The sequence below is a fragment of the Lepidochelys olivacea genome (assembly GCF_965140295.1).
Source record: "Lepidochelys olivacea isolate rLepOli2 genome assembly, chromosome: 1".
Lineage (NCBI taxonomy): Eukaryota > Metazoa > Chordata > Testudines > Cheloniidae > Lepidochelys > Lepidochelys olivacea.
In genome coordinates, this window is record NC_140411.1 from 204,087,544 (window position 1) to 204,103,745 (window position 16,202).

At 47.5% G+C, this 16,202-nt stretch overlaps 1 protein-coding gene across 1 annotated transcript in view; it reads left to right on the forward strand.

Moving 5' to 3' along the window:
- GAP43 (growth associated protein 43) overlaps nt 1-16,202 on the forward strand; it is an 80,514-nt gene that overhangs the window by 36,439 nt on the left and 27,873 nt on the right. The window contains exon 2 of the mRNA XM_084611642.1: nt 8,097-8,703. Within this exon, the coding sequence (XP_084467768.1) occupies nt 8,097-8,703 (607 nt within the window). The remainder of the gene's footprint in view (nt 1-8,096; nt 8,704-16,202) is intronic.

A 16,202-nucleotide genomic window follows, 5' to 3' on the forward strand; every position in this document is an offset into this window, starting at 1 on the left:
AGCGATGAAGGGAGGGGGGATGGAGTGGGGGCGGGGCCTTGAACAAGGGGCAGGATATGGGGCGTGGCCTCGGGAGAGGGGCGGGAAAGGGGGTGGGGCAAGATTGTTTGGGTTTGTGTGATTAGACAGCTGGCAAGCCTACTATCTATCTATCTATCTATCTATCTATCTATCTATCTATCTATCTATCTATCTATCTATCTATCTATCACTAACACACTCCATTCTGGGCACCAGAAAAGAGAGGAAGAACGTTCTGACCATGAGATCCATTCGGCTGTAGAATAGTCTCCCAGGGGAAGGGATGGAAGCCTCATTGGTTGGGGCATTTGAGGCTAGATGGGACACCATCATGTTAAAAATACAATAGAGAACTATCCGTCACTGGCCCGGGGGGAGGTGAGCTAGATGAACTAACAGACCTTTTCCCTCTCTAAATTATGTTTTGACCATAATAGCAATACTCACTCTGGAAAAAGGAATCGTTCTCGTTTCCACACACTGCAGACGGGTTGAGCAGGGAGGGGCAATCCTCTATCTTGGTGTCTTCACACCATTTAACTGGGTTAAGCAAAGCTGTTCTTGGTGCTAAATTGCTTCCTCACTTCAGAAGGTGTGAAAGTCTTTTCTATCTCTCATGCATTCACGCTTCGCTCCTTCTGCAGAGACAGCTGGTGCAGTCTTTTCTCATGTGCTTCTCTCCTCAGCTGCTGGGTCTCAGACAAATTATCTTGCTTTTCCCATAACACAGCTCCTTCCTTTCTGCCCTTACACTCAGGCGCCAGCTCATCTACCTTTTGGGGCACCACTAATGCCTCCCCCCTATTGGCCTGCAACTCACTGAGTCCCTTTGTCCTTCAAGTCAGAGGTCAGGAGGAATGTGTTTGGCTCCCAAGAGGAAAGGAAGATGGAGAGTTGGGAAGGAAACCAGAGTGAATAGGTATGTGAGAGTTATGGACTTTCCCAGTGGCTGAACAAGAATGGGAAGGAAATGAAGGAGCAATGGCTGACTTGACTGCAAACAACAAAGACAAAGGAAAATCACTCACTTTGAGGGAGAGTCCCTAATGGCACCAAGGCCTACCTTACTGTGTGCTGTAGTCAGGAGTAGGACACATGGAAAACTCCTGGGGAGCTGCCATCAGGAGCCCTCCAAATACCACAAGCAAACAGCTGTCCCTGGACTAGCTTTATGAGTGGCATCCATCCAGATCAATGAGGGAAGTCCCCAGAATATCCCAGTGCAGAGGAGAGACAAGGATAGAATGAGGAAGATTCCCCATTCATATTAGGGCTCTTTACATTTGGCAAGGGAAAGAGGGTATGGAGGAGGGGAGGCTAAAGTGAGAGACACCCTCTCCCAACTTGCAAAAGGGATGCTGACACCATCGGCCTCTGCCACCCTTGCTATGGGTACAGCCTCTGGTCCATTTAATGTTTGTTGTTTTCTCTTCTGGTAATACTTGAAAACTTAATAAACCCAGAACTTCTGGGTAATACACCCTGAATCCAGGGACCAGGGAGCTAGGAACCCTAGCTGTAATGCATACAGTCCAAAGACAAAAAGGAAAGGAAAGGGAGAGTAATGTTTCCAGGTGTGTGATGGAGTTGTCTCTGGGAGTGACAGGTAGGAAAACAGTCCCTTGCAAGCCAGTGTGGGGTAGAGGGGACTCTGGTAGGAGAGGTAGAGAGGTGGCCCCTCCCGGTGTGCCTCAGGTGTGCCCGGTGTGGGGCAGAGGCAGTTCTGGAGTGTCACAAAATGGAGCAGAGGCAAATCAGCCAATGCTCTTAAAAAATGGAGCGATGTGCTCCCTGTCACATACCTCCTTCAGTGGCAGGCTGTGGGGCATTTAAATGGGGCTGGAAGGTCTGGTGGCACCTTCTCCATCCCTAGCAATAATCTTCCCCCTCTACAAGCTTTTGGCCAAGTCAGCTCTGTGAGCAAGAGGGGAAACCTTACTGGGGTCAAGGGCCAATGTATTTTGCATGCCTGGAATTCTTCAGGCTGCTGGCTATTTCCAGCTGATCGACACTCCTCCTATGTTGGGATAATTTATCTTCTTGCCTCCTGCTCCCTAGCTACCTCTGAGAGGGAAACTCTGACAGGAGCTGCCTGCCTGAAAAGGGAAGCCTATCATTTGAGCTTGGGGTGTGTCAGACAGAGGCAGACAGAGATGTGGAACAAGATCATATCTCTGTTCAGAAGACAGACTCTGTGCTGTGTAGATAGAGACAAAGCAGCTTAGCTGTGTGCTTCACGAAGAGCTTTCAAAATCCTGCACGCTGTATTCATGCCAAAGTCCCATTGTCTTCGATGGCTATCAATGGACCAGTCAGTATTTCTGACTTTTCCATCACGGTAATGTCTAGGGTTCGGGTTAGGGTTAGAGAACACCTGCTGATGATGTCAGTGCATAACTTGCACATTTGGTTAGTTTCCACATTGTTTAAATACGTCTACTACTATACAGAATTCACTTTATACGTAAGCATGTGTACAGTACCTAGCACTGTGGGACCTTGATTCCTGATTGGAGCATCTAGGCACTGTCACGGTACAAATAATAATTATTATAATTATTATTAATAATAACAGTAAATAAGAAGCCATGAAAATAGCACTCGAATATCATGAATGTGGACAGACAGAAAGAGAGAGAGATCTCCCTTTTCCCCTGGATTCCTCAGAACCATGTACATGTCCTGGAAGGACTGACTCACCTCTTCATTCTTCCAAGGAAGATAAATTGTGTTCCAGGCCATTCACTGTATATGGGTTATTTCTGACCCAACCTTCATAAGTAAGGTATTGGTTGCAGTGTGTGTAAAACTCAATGATGAAGCTCCAATGCTTCTTTTCCTGACAGCAGAGGTTTTCCTTGGCCAAAATGCCTCCCTGCCCCAGTGGTATATGGAGTGTGACACATGCACCAGTTAGCAGCTGTGTTCCACCCCAGAAGTGGCTGCATTCCAACAGTGCTGCACATACATGGTTTGTGAAGTACTTTGGCATGCTCCAGGAGGAAAGTGATATGGAAATGTAACATGTTATTCCTCAGTGGCTTCCGGGGTAGATGCTATAGAAATGCAACACTTATTAGTGAGTGGCTCTAGCGATACTACAAATCACAAGAGCCGTGTTTGAACCACTGTGCTCCTGAGCTGGAAGTGGTCTAATTATTATTATTATTATTGGATTCCCCTCCCCACACACTGACCTGAAATCCCTCCCATGCTTTACCTCTTCCCACTCTCTGCCAAAGACCTCCTTTCATTTCACATATGAAATGATACCAAAAGCACGTCTGTGTAACACAATTTGCAGCGGTGGACTTTTCATATCTGTGAGCAAATCAAGGCAATGGGGAAATGATGTCATCACAGGAGGGCTAAGAGTGTGATGTCATCTTGAGAGCAGTTCGCTTTAAGTGCTGTCAAGGCAGGCCAGGCTCTGAACTAGAGTTCTCTTTCTAGCCACAGGCCAGATACAGCATGGTCAGCAGCGAAGCAAGCCCTGCAAAATAAACCTCAATCACTGACCTGGAGGGACTCTCCTCTGAGGGGGCGAGAGGAGAGGTCAGTCTCCATGACCTTGGCTAGGACTGCTGATAAGGGAGACAATTAATGTAATTGCATTAGTGGGGGTCACATATTGTAAATAACTGGTTAATAGAGCTGGGCAAATATTGGATAAACAGATGGCATACGCTACCTTCTGTGCGTGTGATGATGATGATCTGGGGGTGCCTAGGGTGGGAAAGGCCAAGTGGAATGGTGGGAAAGGGATTCAGTACTCCATGCAGGGCCCATGTAATATGGTGGTCAGAGGACAGAAGTGGGGAGCACATTAATTAACCCTTTCCTCTTTGTGTGTCCCTTTTGTCTGAGGACTGATGATTCCATCACCTTTTCTGATGAGTGTGGGAGCAGCTGGATGCTGGTGGCTAGATCCTTAACTGTGTTGTGGTTATGTTTGATGCAGCTGGCCTTAAGCCACCCCAGTATCCATTCCCCTGATACTGGGCTGTCAGGGAGTTGACATGGTTCCTAGTCTTGACCCAGCCTGGAGCAGTCACACACAGAGACCTCTCCATCGGCTGGAACACTGTGTGGTGCCTTTGTGCTTTCCTGTCCCTAGTGTGCCTGTGTGGGGATGAGATGGCTCTACGCCAGCTGAGGTTTTTCCCAGACTGTTTGAGGAAGCTTTAAAACCCCTTTGCGCCCAATGGGAGGCTTACATGGGGCTGAAAGGTATGACACTAGGTATCTAATAACACACGGACACAGGCAGCTTTGCAAATGCAGGCACTAGTTTGATGCTCACAGCAGCTGACATAACATGTTAACAGGCTCATAGACTCCATGGTCCTGTTCACACCACGTCACCTGGCAGGCTGGCCTTACCGCTCGCTGAAAGCTTGCAGCGCTGTAGCACCTTGCACCTGAGGCACTTAATGCGCTCTGGAAACATTAGTAAATGTGGATTCACCCTCTCCCAACACAATGGGCATAACTGTACCCATTCAATAGATTTTTGGGGCATAGTCACATCCCATGGTCACTCTCATATTGATTGGACATGGTCGGCCCTTATGGTCACTCTGAGTGATATAGGTATGGTCACGCCCTGTGCAAACTCTCACATGTTCACGGGAGCATCTTCTGTCCCCTGGCTCACTCTCCCGTATGGATGTGGGCGTGGTCACTCCCCATGCTCACTTGCACTCACTGATGTGGGTGTGGTCACCCTCACACATTGATGTAAGCACAGTCCATCCCCTCATTGACTCTCACATAGATGTGGGCGTGGCAAGTCACCAAGTCACCCAGCTCACTCACATGCGGTGGGCGTGGGTTACTCCCCAGACTCACTTGTTGCTGTGGGTGTGGTCAGACCGTGCTCACGTTAGTGTGTGAGTGGTTACGCCAAATGCTCACGCTCACACATTGGTATGAACATGCTTACTCCTGCTCACAAACTGATGTAGGTGTGGAGAGTCCCCACACTATTCTTACACATGGATTGGGGTTGGGGTCAGTCCCCTCACTCACCCTGACGTATATGTGGGTGTGGTCAGTCTGTATGCTCGCTCATTGACTTAGCTGTGGATGTGGTCACTCCCCATGCTCACTCGCACACACTGATGTGGGTACGGTTGCTCCCAACCTTCACCGTCATATTGATGTGGCATGGCCACTTCCCAGGCACACTCTCACTGAGGTGGGTGCGATCAGTCCGCATTCGCACTCACCTTGGTGTCAGCATGGTTACTCCCCATGTTCACTCTCACACACTGGCATGGGTCTAGTCACCCAGTGCTTACCATCACACGTTGATGTGGGTGTGGTCATTTCCCACATTCATGTTCACTACTCAGTGTGGGCATGGTCAGTCCTAGCCTCATTCTCACATTAATGTGGACATGGTTAGAGCCCTGTGGGGATACAAAATTTGTATCTGCATCCGATCTGTGATCTACAAAAATGGTCTGTGAATTTCCACAACTGCATCTGTTCGTATTGGTGTGGGTGTGGTCCGTCCCCATGCTCACTAGCACACAGTGTGGGTGTGGACCTTCCCCATGCTCACGTGCACATGTTGGTGCAGGTGCAGTTACTTCCCACACTCACTCTGGCCTGGTTTACACCTAAAACTTAGAGAGACAAGGTGGGTGAGGTATCTTTTTATTGGACGAACTGCTGTTGGTGAGAGAGAAAAGCTGTGTGTGACTTGAAAGCTTGTTTCTCTCACCAATAGAGGTTGGTCCAATGAAAAATAATATCTAAGTCATGTCAGTTCCAGGTGATCTAAAACTTAAGTCAACCTAGTTGCATCGCTCAGGGCTGTGAAAAATTTATGTCCGGTGCAATGTAGTTAGGTTGACCTAACCCACTCCTGTAGATGCAGGTAGGTTGATGGACGAATGTGCAGCTGTAGGGATTTGTGGTGTGGACATATGCTCTGACACAGTGATGTTATATGGGCAGTCCCCACATTTATTCGCTCACAATTGATGTGGGTGTGGTCACTCCTCATGCTCACTCTCACATTGATGTGGATAACATTGACGTATGTGCTCAGGCTGTGCTCACTGTCACATATTCATGTGGGCGTGGCCACACCCCATACTCACTCTCACACATTCATGTAGGTGCAATTTGTCTGCATGCTCATTCTCATGCACTGATGTACCTTTCTGTTGACCTAGCTCCATCTACACTGGGGTTTAAGTCGGCACAAGTGGCCCTCACGGATGTGGAATTTTCACACCTCTGAGCTCTGTAGCTATGTCGACCTAAGCTTTAAGTGTAGCCCAGGTCCTGGTGTTTGAAGACGTGTGTTGACAGTGTAGAGGCCATTGCATTACCAGTTTCCCTCTGCTCTTTAATAGCTCTTTTGATAACTACTGGATTGGAATATTGATGGAAAAGTATCCCCTTGTCAATATGCAGTTGAGCTGTTACATACTCAAGTGCTGGTAAATTATCAATAGAAGTACAGTACATATCATAGAGTGAAAGGAGCCATTAAAGGGTAAAATCTACCCTGGTGCATGAGACCAACATGAGGCCTGTATGGCATTGTATTGCTTCTTAAGGCTTCAACATAGGAATTACGACATAAGTGGTGTATGTGGTCCTCTGCTCAGGGGGAATTAATAGAGATACCAATTATCTTGTAGCACTGGATGAATTATCACTATCTACTTATTTTCCTTTCAATGAACCTGGCTTTGAAAGCACAAGCAGATGAGAATGGGGGCAAGAGAGGGTGGTTGTAGATGGGGTATTTGCAAGGCATATATTGTGTGAGCGGGCGTATTTGTGTGTCTGTGTGTCATCTGTGGTGGAGCATCCCGCAGTATAACCCTTCAGTGGGATTCCCCCAGGGCAAAAGACACCAGTGACACTGAACTCAACAGTGCTAGCACCAAGGCCTTACACAACGCTACCCTGAAAGCAGTGTGGGTTGATTTTTTAGGGTGGAGGGGTGGTGGATTTGAAGAGTCAGTAAAAATAAATAGAGCATGAACATTTCTAAACCGATAGCAAATATCTGGTAAATATCACAAATTAACAGGGGGGAAAAAATCACATGAAATTAAAGAGAGGCAAACAAGTTAGCTCAGGTCCTCCGCGGCAGCCAAAGAGCACTCGGCACCGCTGATTGGCTGAAAAAGTGGCTTTGAATCACCTTTGCATAACTCCAGGGGACACTCTTGTGGCCAGGTATTGTCAGGGTGTTGGGATATCCCCACCCCACTTTTTCCCTGGCCATGCCCCTGTGCTTAGGTCGGGGGGGGGGGGTGGTTCTGGAGCCACGGCAGGTGTTGTATATAGCGCTAGTCACCGCATTTTTATCAACAAGGTTTTTCAATGGAAAAAAATGACTTTTTGAACAATACACAGCGATTTACATGTTCTGATTTTCCAGTGAAATGATTCAAAATAAGAAAAAAATCAGTTTGAATCTAACTGAGTCTAAACAAAAAAAGGTTTTTCTTCTCCATCTAAAAAAACCCCAAATAAATTAGGAAACCCTCGCTAAAAGGTGCTTCACATCAAATCAAAATCCTTTTTATTGGTTTCAAATCAGTTCCAAACGAACGTTTGTTTCAAATCATTCCATCAAACAATGGGGACGTCTTGGGGGAAAATGTCAAGGGAAATGCAAGTTTATTTCACTGGCTATTTTCCACAGAAAATAATTCAACATTTTTGCACAGCCTTAGCTGGATACCACTGAAAAAGCCTCCTGTGTAGGGGAGAACCTCGTGAGCCTGAATCCACCACGTTAAAACAACTTTGTTCTGGGGTCTGGTGTGAAGGTGCTAAATTGAAGGACAGGATCTGGCCCGCTGTACAAAGGGAATATGCAGAATAACACACACACACACACACGCAAATAAACAACAGTATGGTAGTTTTGCCACACTGCGGCCACATGAGGATAAGAGCATGTGCTCTACTCTTGACAGGCCTTGCCCAGCCTAGTGAAGGGTGGGTGAGATGCCATCAATGAAACGAGCTTTCACTACCTGTGGGAAATTCTTTATCTGACTCCTTTCCCCCCTCCCCACCCTTTCTCCTTAAAGGTTGAAAAAAATGATGATGTTGACCAAAAGATTGAGCAAGATGGCATCAAACCAGAAGATAAAGCTCATAAGGCAGCCACCAAAATCCAGGCCAGCTTCCGCGGACACATAACAAGGAAAAAGCTCAAGGGGGAGAAGAAGGGAGATATCCAAGCAGCCGATGCTGAGGCTGCTGAGAAGAAGGAAGAGGCCGCGTCTGATGGTGTGGCAGAGAACAAAGAGAGCGACGCTCCTGCTGCCACAGAAGCTGCTCCGTCTGACAGCGCCCCGCCTGCAGAGGGCTGCAAAGATGGCAGTGTTCCCTCGGAGGAGAAGCAGGGGGAAGGCACTGCTGACGCTGGCTCAGAGCAGCCAGCCCCGCAGGCAGCCACTCCTGCCTCCTCCTCAGAGGAGAAGCCCACTCCCACTGCCACTGAAACGGAAAGTGCCACTAAAGCTTCCACTGATAACTCGCCGTCCTTGAAGGCTGACGAAGCCCAAGACAAAGAGGAGCCTAAACAAGCCGATGTGCCTGCTGCTGTCACCACCACTGCTGCAGAGGATGCTACTGCCAAGGCAACAGCGCAAACGGAGACGGCGGAGAGCAGCCAAACCGAAGAGAAGACAGGTAAGTGGATGTCAGGGAGCAGGGCTCTCTCTAAATGGCCGGGGAGGAGACGGACTCCAGTGTAGGGAATCTTTTTAGTGTAACAAGAGTCTGAATCCAGATCTATGGTGAAAGCAGCCTGTGAAGGGATTTTTTTTTAACCTCATTTACCTTGGGCCTGCCCAGAGACAACCCCCTGAATTCATATCCTCAACTTTGAGTCTTTTAGGGCCTGGTTCTCCACTGTTTTGCCCTTTGTGTCAACATTTACACCCGTGCAAAGTGGGTGTAAAATGCCATCACTGGTGTGAGCAACCAGACAATATTGATTTGGTAAAATTTTACACCCACTCTGCACTCACTTGGCACAGGTGTAACATCCCTTTCATTTGGATGTTATCATCCCCTTTAATAGTGAGGACATACATGCACCAGCTCCACTGTAATGACCAGAAGTAAGTAATTTATTACAGCAGATATTGATTTGATTATTTTCACCTATTTTGTTCGCCAGTTGTCAGTGAACTGTTTACAATATTCTTGCATCTAATCCAGAGGTGGGCAAACTACGGCCTGCGGGCCAGACCATACTGCCCAGCTCTTGAGCTCCCGGCTGGGGAAGCTAGTACCTGCCCCCTCTCCTGCTGTCCCCCCTCCTCGCACATGCTGGGCGGTGGGGCTGCGAGCTCCTGCCAGGCAGAGTGCCTGCAAAAGCCGCCAGCTTGCCCCAGTGCTCTAGTGCGCGGCTGTGTGGCTGGCTCTGGCCGGTCGGCACGGCTGCCAGTCCTAGTGCTCTGAGCAGCATGGTAAGGGGGTGGAGAGCAGGGCAGTTGGATAAGGGGCAGGGGGTTCCGGGGGGCAGTCAGAGGACAGGGAGCAGTGGGCAGTTGGATAGGAGTGGGAGTCCTGGGGGGCCTGTCAGGGGGTGGGGGTGTGGATAGGGGTCGGGGCAGTCAGGGGACAGGGAGCAGTGGGTGGTTGGATGGGGGTGGGGTCCCAGGGGTGCGGTTAGGGGTGGGGGTCCCGGGAGGGGGTGGTCAGGGGACAAGGAGCTGTGGGGGTTGGATGGGTCAGAGGTTCTGAGGGGGGCAGTCAGGTGGCGGGAAGTGGTAGCGGGCAGGGCCCAGGCTGTTTGGGGAGGCACAGCCTTCCCTACCCAGCCCTCCATACAGTTTCAGAACCCCGATGTGGCCCTCGGGCCAAAAAGTTTGCCCACCCCTGATCTAATCGGTATTCTAAATTATTTGCAAATTTCTTCAGTAAATGTTTCTTGGCCTGCAGATCAATGGAACTGTGATCATTACAACTGAATATACAATTTACAGTTCACGGTCTAACATAAGTAAATAGCTTAGCTTGCCAACACAGTGAGTTGTAAATTTCACCATTGAATATACACTTTTTAAAATTAGTTTTCAGTGAATATTTGAATATTCATGCACAACATTTGCTTCTTATTCATATTCATTCGATATTCTTGCTAGCGAAACTCAAGCTCTCGAGTATTTTCAGAAACCAAAGGCAGAAGGTTTGTGACCATGGACAAATCAAAATTCCCATTGGAATGCTAATGAATATTGGTAACAAAATCTCCTTTCCCACTATTTGATCAGCTTTGCCAGTCACAAACTCACACAACTGGTGTGTCCGAGGATCACAGAAGTTAGAGAGTGGGAAAAAAGATACAATATGTCTTTTTATCCATTTCCCTGATGTGGGATTGTTCCCTGCAATATGTGTTTAGGCGTGGCAGAATTTGATTTTTATTTTTTTATAATTTTGACGGCCAATATCCATGTTTATTTGTAAGCCTTTTTCAATTTTTATTAATTTAAATGTTCACAGTTGTGGGAAATTATGTGTGTGTGTGCGGGTGGGTGGGTGGGTCAGATAATTATTTAATGATGGTAGATACTGAGATTCAAAACGTTAAGGCTTTATAACCATTAAAACACTAATTGTCAACATCACATGCCAAAATATACAAAGCAAAGAGCCTTAAATCGAACTTTAAGTTCTCAAGTGGCATTTTGCTTATTCTGCCTATCTGTCATATTTTATGATTATTGATGGAAATATTTTTTCATCTGTTTGTTTGCATAAGGTGAAATCGACGTTTTCTAATCCTTCCAAGTCTAAATACGTTCCACAGTACTTTGCCTAGTCTAGTTGCGAAGGGCTTTCACAACAATAGGGCTACCTCAAGGGAGCTTCCAGCGTTTCCTAGCTCTCATGGCTAGGAAATGTTCCCTGATACATAGCCTACCTTTTTCTTTTCCTAATTCCATCCTATCACTCCCTGGTGTCCCTCTAAACAATGCTTCCCCTTCCTTGGCGTTTACTCCCTTCCTAGACTCAGAGACAGTGACCATGTCCCTGCAGTCATCGTTTAGTTATGCATTATCCTGCCAACTCCCAGCAGTGCTGTGGAGGCTTGGTCATCCATGAAAGAACGAGGACTACTAAAACATCTGTCACTCCAGCACTCTGCCAGTCCAGGAACCGATCTCTCCAGCTTTTCTCAAAATCTCCTCTTTCAGCTCTATCAGGCTGTTTCTCCCTGAAGTCATTCTCTTGGCTTTCAAAGTTCATCTTTTATCATGTCTGTGGTTGAAGACTAGCACAGACCTATGCAGTGTGAGGCTGCCAAAAATAAATAAATCAAACTGGCTACTGGCCAGCATCATTGGTTGGCTCATTGCCGTGGCACGCTTGGCTGCTACTCCTATGAAGCGTAAGTGCAGGTCATTCTACATCTGTGTGGTGTTATTCATTTGGGTAGAATTTTGCTACACTTGTCACGTCATCTATGGGTATGTTCCTGGCGTACCACTAGCAGTGGATGAGGACATTTGACCTACATCCTTGGGAGATCCTTTGCCTCTGCATCTGAGTGAAAGAAAGAAAAGGAGGGACAGAATGAATGAATGAATGAGTTAATCAATTAACCAAATTGCATTACCTGTAGTGCTTAAAATTAAACATTTCTGCAGTGGACTGGAAGTGGGGCAGCTCCTCCAGAACAGTATTTACTCCACTAACACACTCATCATCCCCCAACTGTCCAACCCTAGATACTCTATTAATCTTGTCTTTTAGGTAACTGCTTTGGAAACTGACTTTAACCAAGCAATCCTGTGTCCGGTATTAATTTACTTGGTGCCTCAGGACTGAATTTTTATTATAAAGCACCTTCTAAATAATTCTGATTAGGGCTGCTGGACCATGAAGCAAAGATGTGGGGCTCTACCCAGGATAAAGCATGAATGAGACACAGGTCCAAATTCAGAGGCTGACCTAAGTTAGAATCCTAGTTGCTCTTCTAGACCCCCTCACACCCACTTCCCTGTGAGTAGATTTACGTTGATGTCACTTACAAGCTGAGGAGCTGGGAGAAGATGTAAGTTAAGATAGGAGGTGGCCTACTTAAATTTACACTTCCTCACACTCTCCTGTTTGTTGCTTTTCTTGCCACATTCCTGGCTTCTGGCCCATTAAAAACTCTGTCCTACTCAGTGGGACAAAGTCAGGAGGGAAGTGTAAGGAGTATGTACGTTACATATTGGTAAGGAGGTGCATGTCTAAGGCCTAGTCTATACTACAAAGTTAGGTCAACATAAGCCGCCTTGCATTCACCTATATGTGCATGTGTCTGCACTCAGATTTGTCTCCTGGTGATGTAAGTGCCTGTTACAACGACGCAGTAAAACTGCTTCCTCAAACCGCATGGAACCATTGTCAATCTAGTGAGGTCAATGCAGTGCAAGTGTAGACACCTGTGTCGACCCTAACAGTCCTCCATAATCCCAATTCCTTGAGACAGTGATCGCTTTGGTCACAATTTTAAACTCCGCTGTCCAAGGGTCATAGAGACCAGAAGCCACCCACTACTCTCACCCATTAAAGCCCCCTGCATATTTTTGAAGTGCCTTTTCCTGATTGCCCACCTCGTAAGTACAGCAACCGGCTCACCTTTGTTGAGTGCAACAGGTGCCCAACGAACCATGCCGGCTCCATGAACACTGAGAGGTACTGGATGCGCTATTGCCTGGACTACACCGGGAGTACTGGGTCTCCTGGGCCTGTTGGGAGAAGAGGCTGTAAAGCACAACTATGGACCACCCATAGAAATGTGGACATCTATGAGCAGAATGCAGGGGGATACAGGGAAAGGGATACAACAGGGATCAGCAGAAGGAATTTTGCCAGGGATACCACAAGGCCAGGGAATGCAATAGATCTGGTGCTGCACTGCAGACCTGTTGCTTCTACAATGAACTGCATGCCGTACTTGGCAGAGCCTCCATAGGCACCCAGCAGAACACTGTGGAACCTCGGAGAAGCCCAAGACAGTGACCCCTGCTGTGAAGAGTGAGGAGGAGGAGGAGGGAGATGTGGCTGGGAACTCCAGCCATGCTGGGAACCCGGAGCCGTTTGAAATTCTCCCACACTGTAGCCAGTCCCGCCAAGCAAGTGCGGGTGAGCCTGATGAAGCGGACGGGAACTCAGGTAAGTGTGTGCATGCATTTTTCCTTAAAATGTTGACATTTAAAGAGGGCACCCGGCCCATCCCCAAGTTACTAAGACACAGGTATCTACTTTTCATTGTTTTACTCATATGAAAAGAGGTAGCGGTACAATAAACAGAGGTAGAGTTGACATCTGCTTTTCGTACCCCTATTGGACTAGGTGGCAGGGTGAGTGTGTTCATGCGGAGCTCTTTGTTTAGGTATATAGGCATGTCTCTTAGATCCTCCTGAGAGGTCTCCATGAAACTTGCATGGAGGTACTTTGCATTCCTCTCCTGAAGGTTTCTAGGGATGGCGGCCTTATTTCTTCCTCCGTGGTAGGACACGTTCCCACGCCACTCCGCAGTGAGTTCAGCTGCAGTACACAGGCTAGCAGCATACAGACCCAGGTGGCTTAGGGATGCCAGCAGCAACTGTGCTCTCTGTGCCTTTGTGACCATCAGGAGTAAGATACTAGCTGTGGAAAATGGTGCCAATATCCAGTGCCATTGTCTTATACTCATGCCCGTGAATAGGGACTGAAATGTCATAGCTTCATGCAACAGAAAATCCTTCCCCACGTCCATCGCCCCTGGTGGGCCACACTCACTCTGGCTGGGGCTGGAGAGCCGTGCTGTGCAGGGGAGCTCCAAAGCTGAAGTGTCAATAAGTATTTCTCATTAAAAGTGTTTGTGGGAATCAGGGAAGGGTGTTTTGAAATTTATCTTTCCCTTTCCCATGTGGTTGTAATTCCAATGGTACATCTGTCTGTTTTTATCAGCAGCTTCTGGCACGGCAGCCCCGAGGGAGGCCCCCACCACACCCGCCGAATGCCTGGCCCTGATGAGCAGGAAAAAGAAGAGGACTAAGGAGAACACGTTCAGCAAGTTCCTGCAAGCTGTGCTGCATCAGCCCATGAGCCTGGAAGGTCAATATGATTGACAGTCTGGAGGAAGACAGAGAGGAAAGGAAAAAGGTCCAGGAGTCTCAAGAGGTGTAAGAGCAGGAAATACACCAGGACATAATGAGTCTTTTCAGGCAGCAAACCCAAATGCTGCAGACCTGACTGACCTACAGCTCCCAAAATCCTGGACTCTCCACTTTTGCAGTCCTTGGAGAACTCCACTGTCGCTGCTCTCTAACTGCCCAACATACCACGGGGCATCATGGGCCACATCATTATCCCTCCACTCCAGAATACAGCAAGGAAACCCACAGCTTCACACACACTGACCTGTGAGCACCACAACTGGTGTATGCGTAGCTGCAATGGACTAGGTTTATTTACTCACTGGACATAAACATTTATTTCCTTTATATTTCTAATGTTTCACCCCATTAAGTTATGTTGAAAATTTGTATAACATTGCCTTCGGTTTCTTTGCCCACGGATTTTCTGCACTGTTTTTTTTCCACTCAATAAAGTTCAATTTTGGGACAACCAAATTATCTTTATTAACTCACAACACACATTGCAGAATTCATGGTGGCACTCAAAGCAAACAGCACTTGTAAATGCACCCCAAGCACCACAGAATTCATGGCTTAAGGAAAACACCCTGTCACATTTATTAATATACAGTAAGCACTACACAATTCTTAGCAGCACACAAAGCTCCAGGCCCAGAGAACACTCTGGCAGAGAATACTACTGTGGCTAATAGTTAAAGTGCTCTTTCAAAGCCTCCCACAACCACATAGCTCCAAGTTGGGCTCTTGTAATAGCCCTTGGGTCTGGCTGTTCAAAGTCAGCAGGCAGTCAGTCACTCCACCTCCACACTGGTGGCAGTTTTTCCCCCTATGACTCACAGATCTTTTTTTGGTGCTGTGGAGGTGGCCAGTGTACAGCTTCTTGAGCTGTGGAGCAAGTGGGTAGGCTGGCTCCCCAAGAATCACTACTGGCATTTCAGTATCACCAAAGGTAATCTGCCAGTTGGAAAAGAATGTCCCTAATTGCAGCTTTCGGAGCAGTCCTGTGTTCTTAAAGATGCGAGCATCATGCACCTTCCCTGCCTGGGCAACACTGATGTTGGTGAAGTGTCCCCAGTGATCCACCAGTGCTCACATAACCACAGAAGTAGCACTTTCTGTCGATGTACTTTGTGGCAAGGTGCTCTGGTGCCAAAATAGAGAGATACATCGATTGCCCCATCGCAGTTGGAGAACTCTATTGCTGCAAATCCATCCGCTATTTCCTGCACACTGCAGAGAGTCACAGTCCTGCATAGCAGGAGACGATTAATGGGCCCCATGCGTTTGCATGACAGTGGCACCCACTGTGGATTTTTCAATGCCAAAATTATTTCCCACTGACCAGTAACAATCTGGCGTTGCAAGCTTCCAGAGTGCGATTGATACTTGCTTCACCACTGTCAATGCAGCTCTCATTCTGGTGTCCCTGAGCTGTAGGGTAGGCCATGCTCAGCACACAGATCCAGGAATGTGGATTTTTGCATCTGAAAGTTTGGCAGCCAATGCTCGTCATCCCAAACCTGCATTACGATGCTATCCCACCAGTGAATGCTCATTTCTCAAGCCCAGAAGCAGTTCTCCACCAGCTGCAGCTGCTCTGTGAACGCCACCACCAACCTTGAATGGGTTTTCGCTATGTCCCGCTGCAAATGGTCCTGGAAGAAATCCTCATGTTCCTGGTTGTTGCATTACTTCCTGAGGATCTGCAAATACAGCAGACTCATGCCTTGTGTATTTGCAACATTCAGGAGAATAGTGCAGAGCTCTGTGGGCACCATGATTCTCTCAGAGATGGCAGAGATCAAAAAGTGCTACATGGGATTGTGGGATTGTTTTAAAAAAGCTTAAAAACTAAGGGATGGAGAAAATTGTATGCTGAGAATTTGACCTCTATCTCCCAGAGATCTCTGGGCAAGTTATTACTATCCCACAAAACATTGCAAAAATGTCCCAAAATGTATTGTGCTGGATGGCAGTGCATGGCATGCAGGGATACCTACCCATCATCTACCACACTTTGCATCAACATACGCCCTTCTG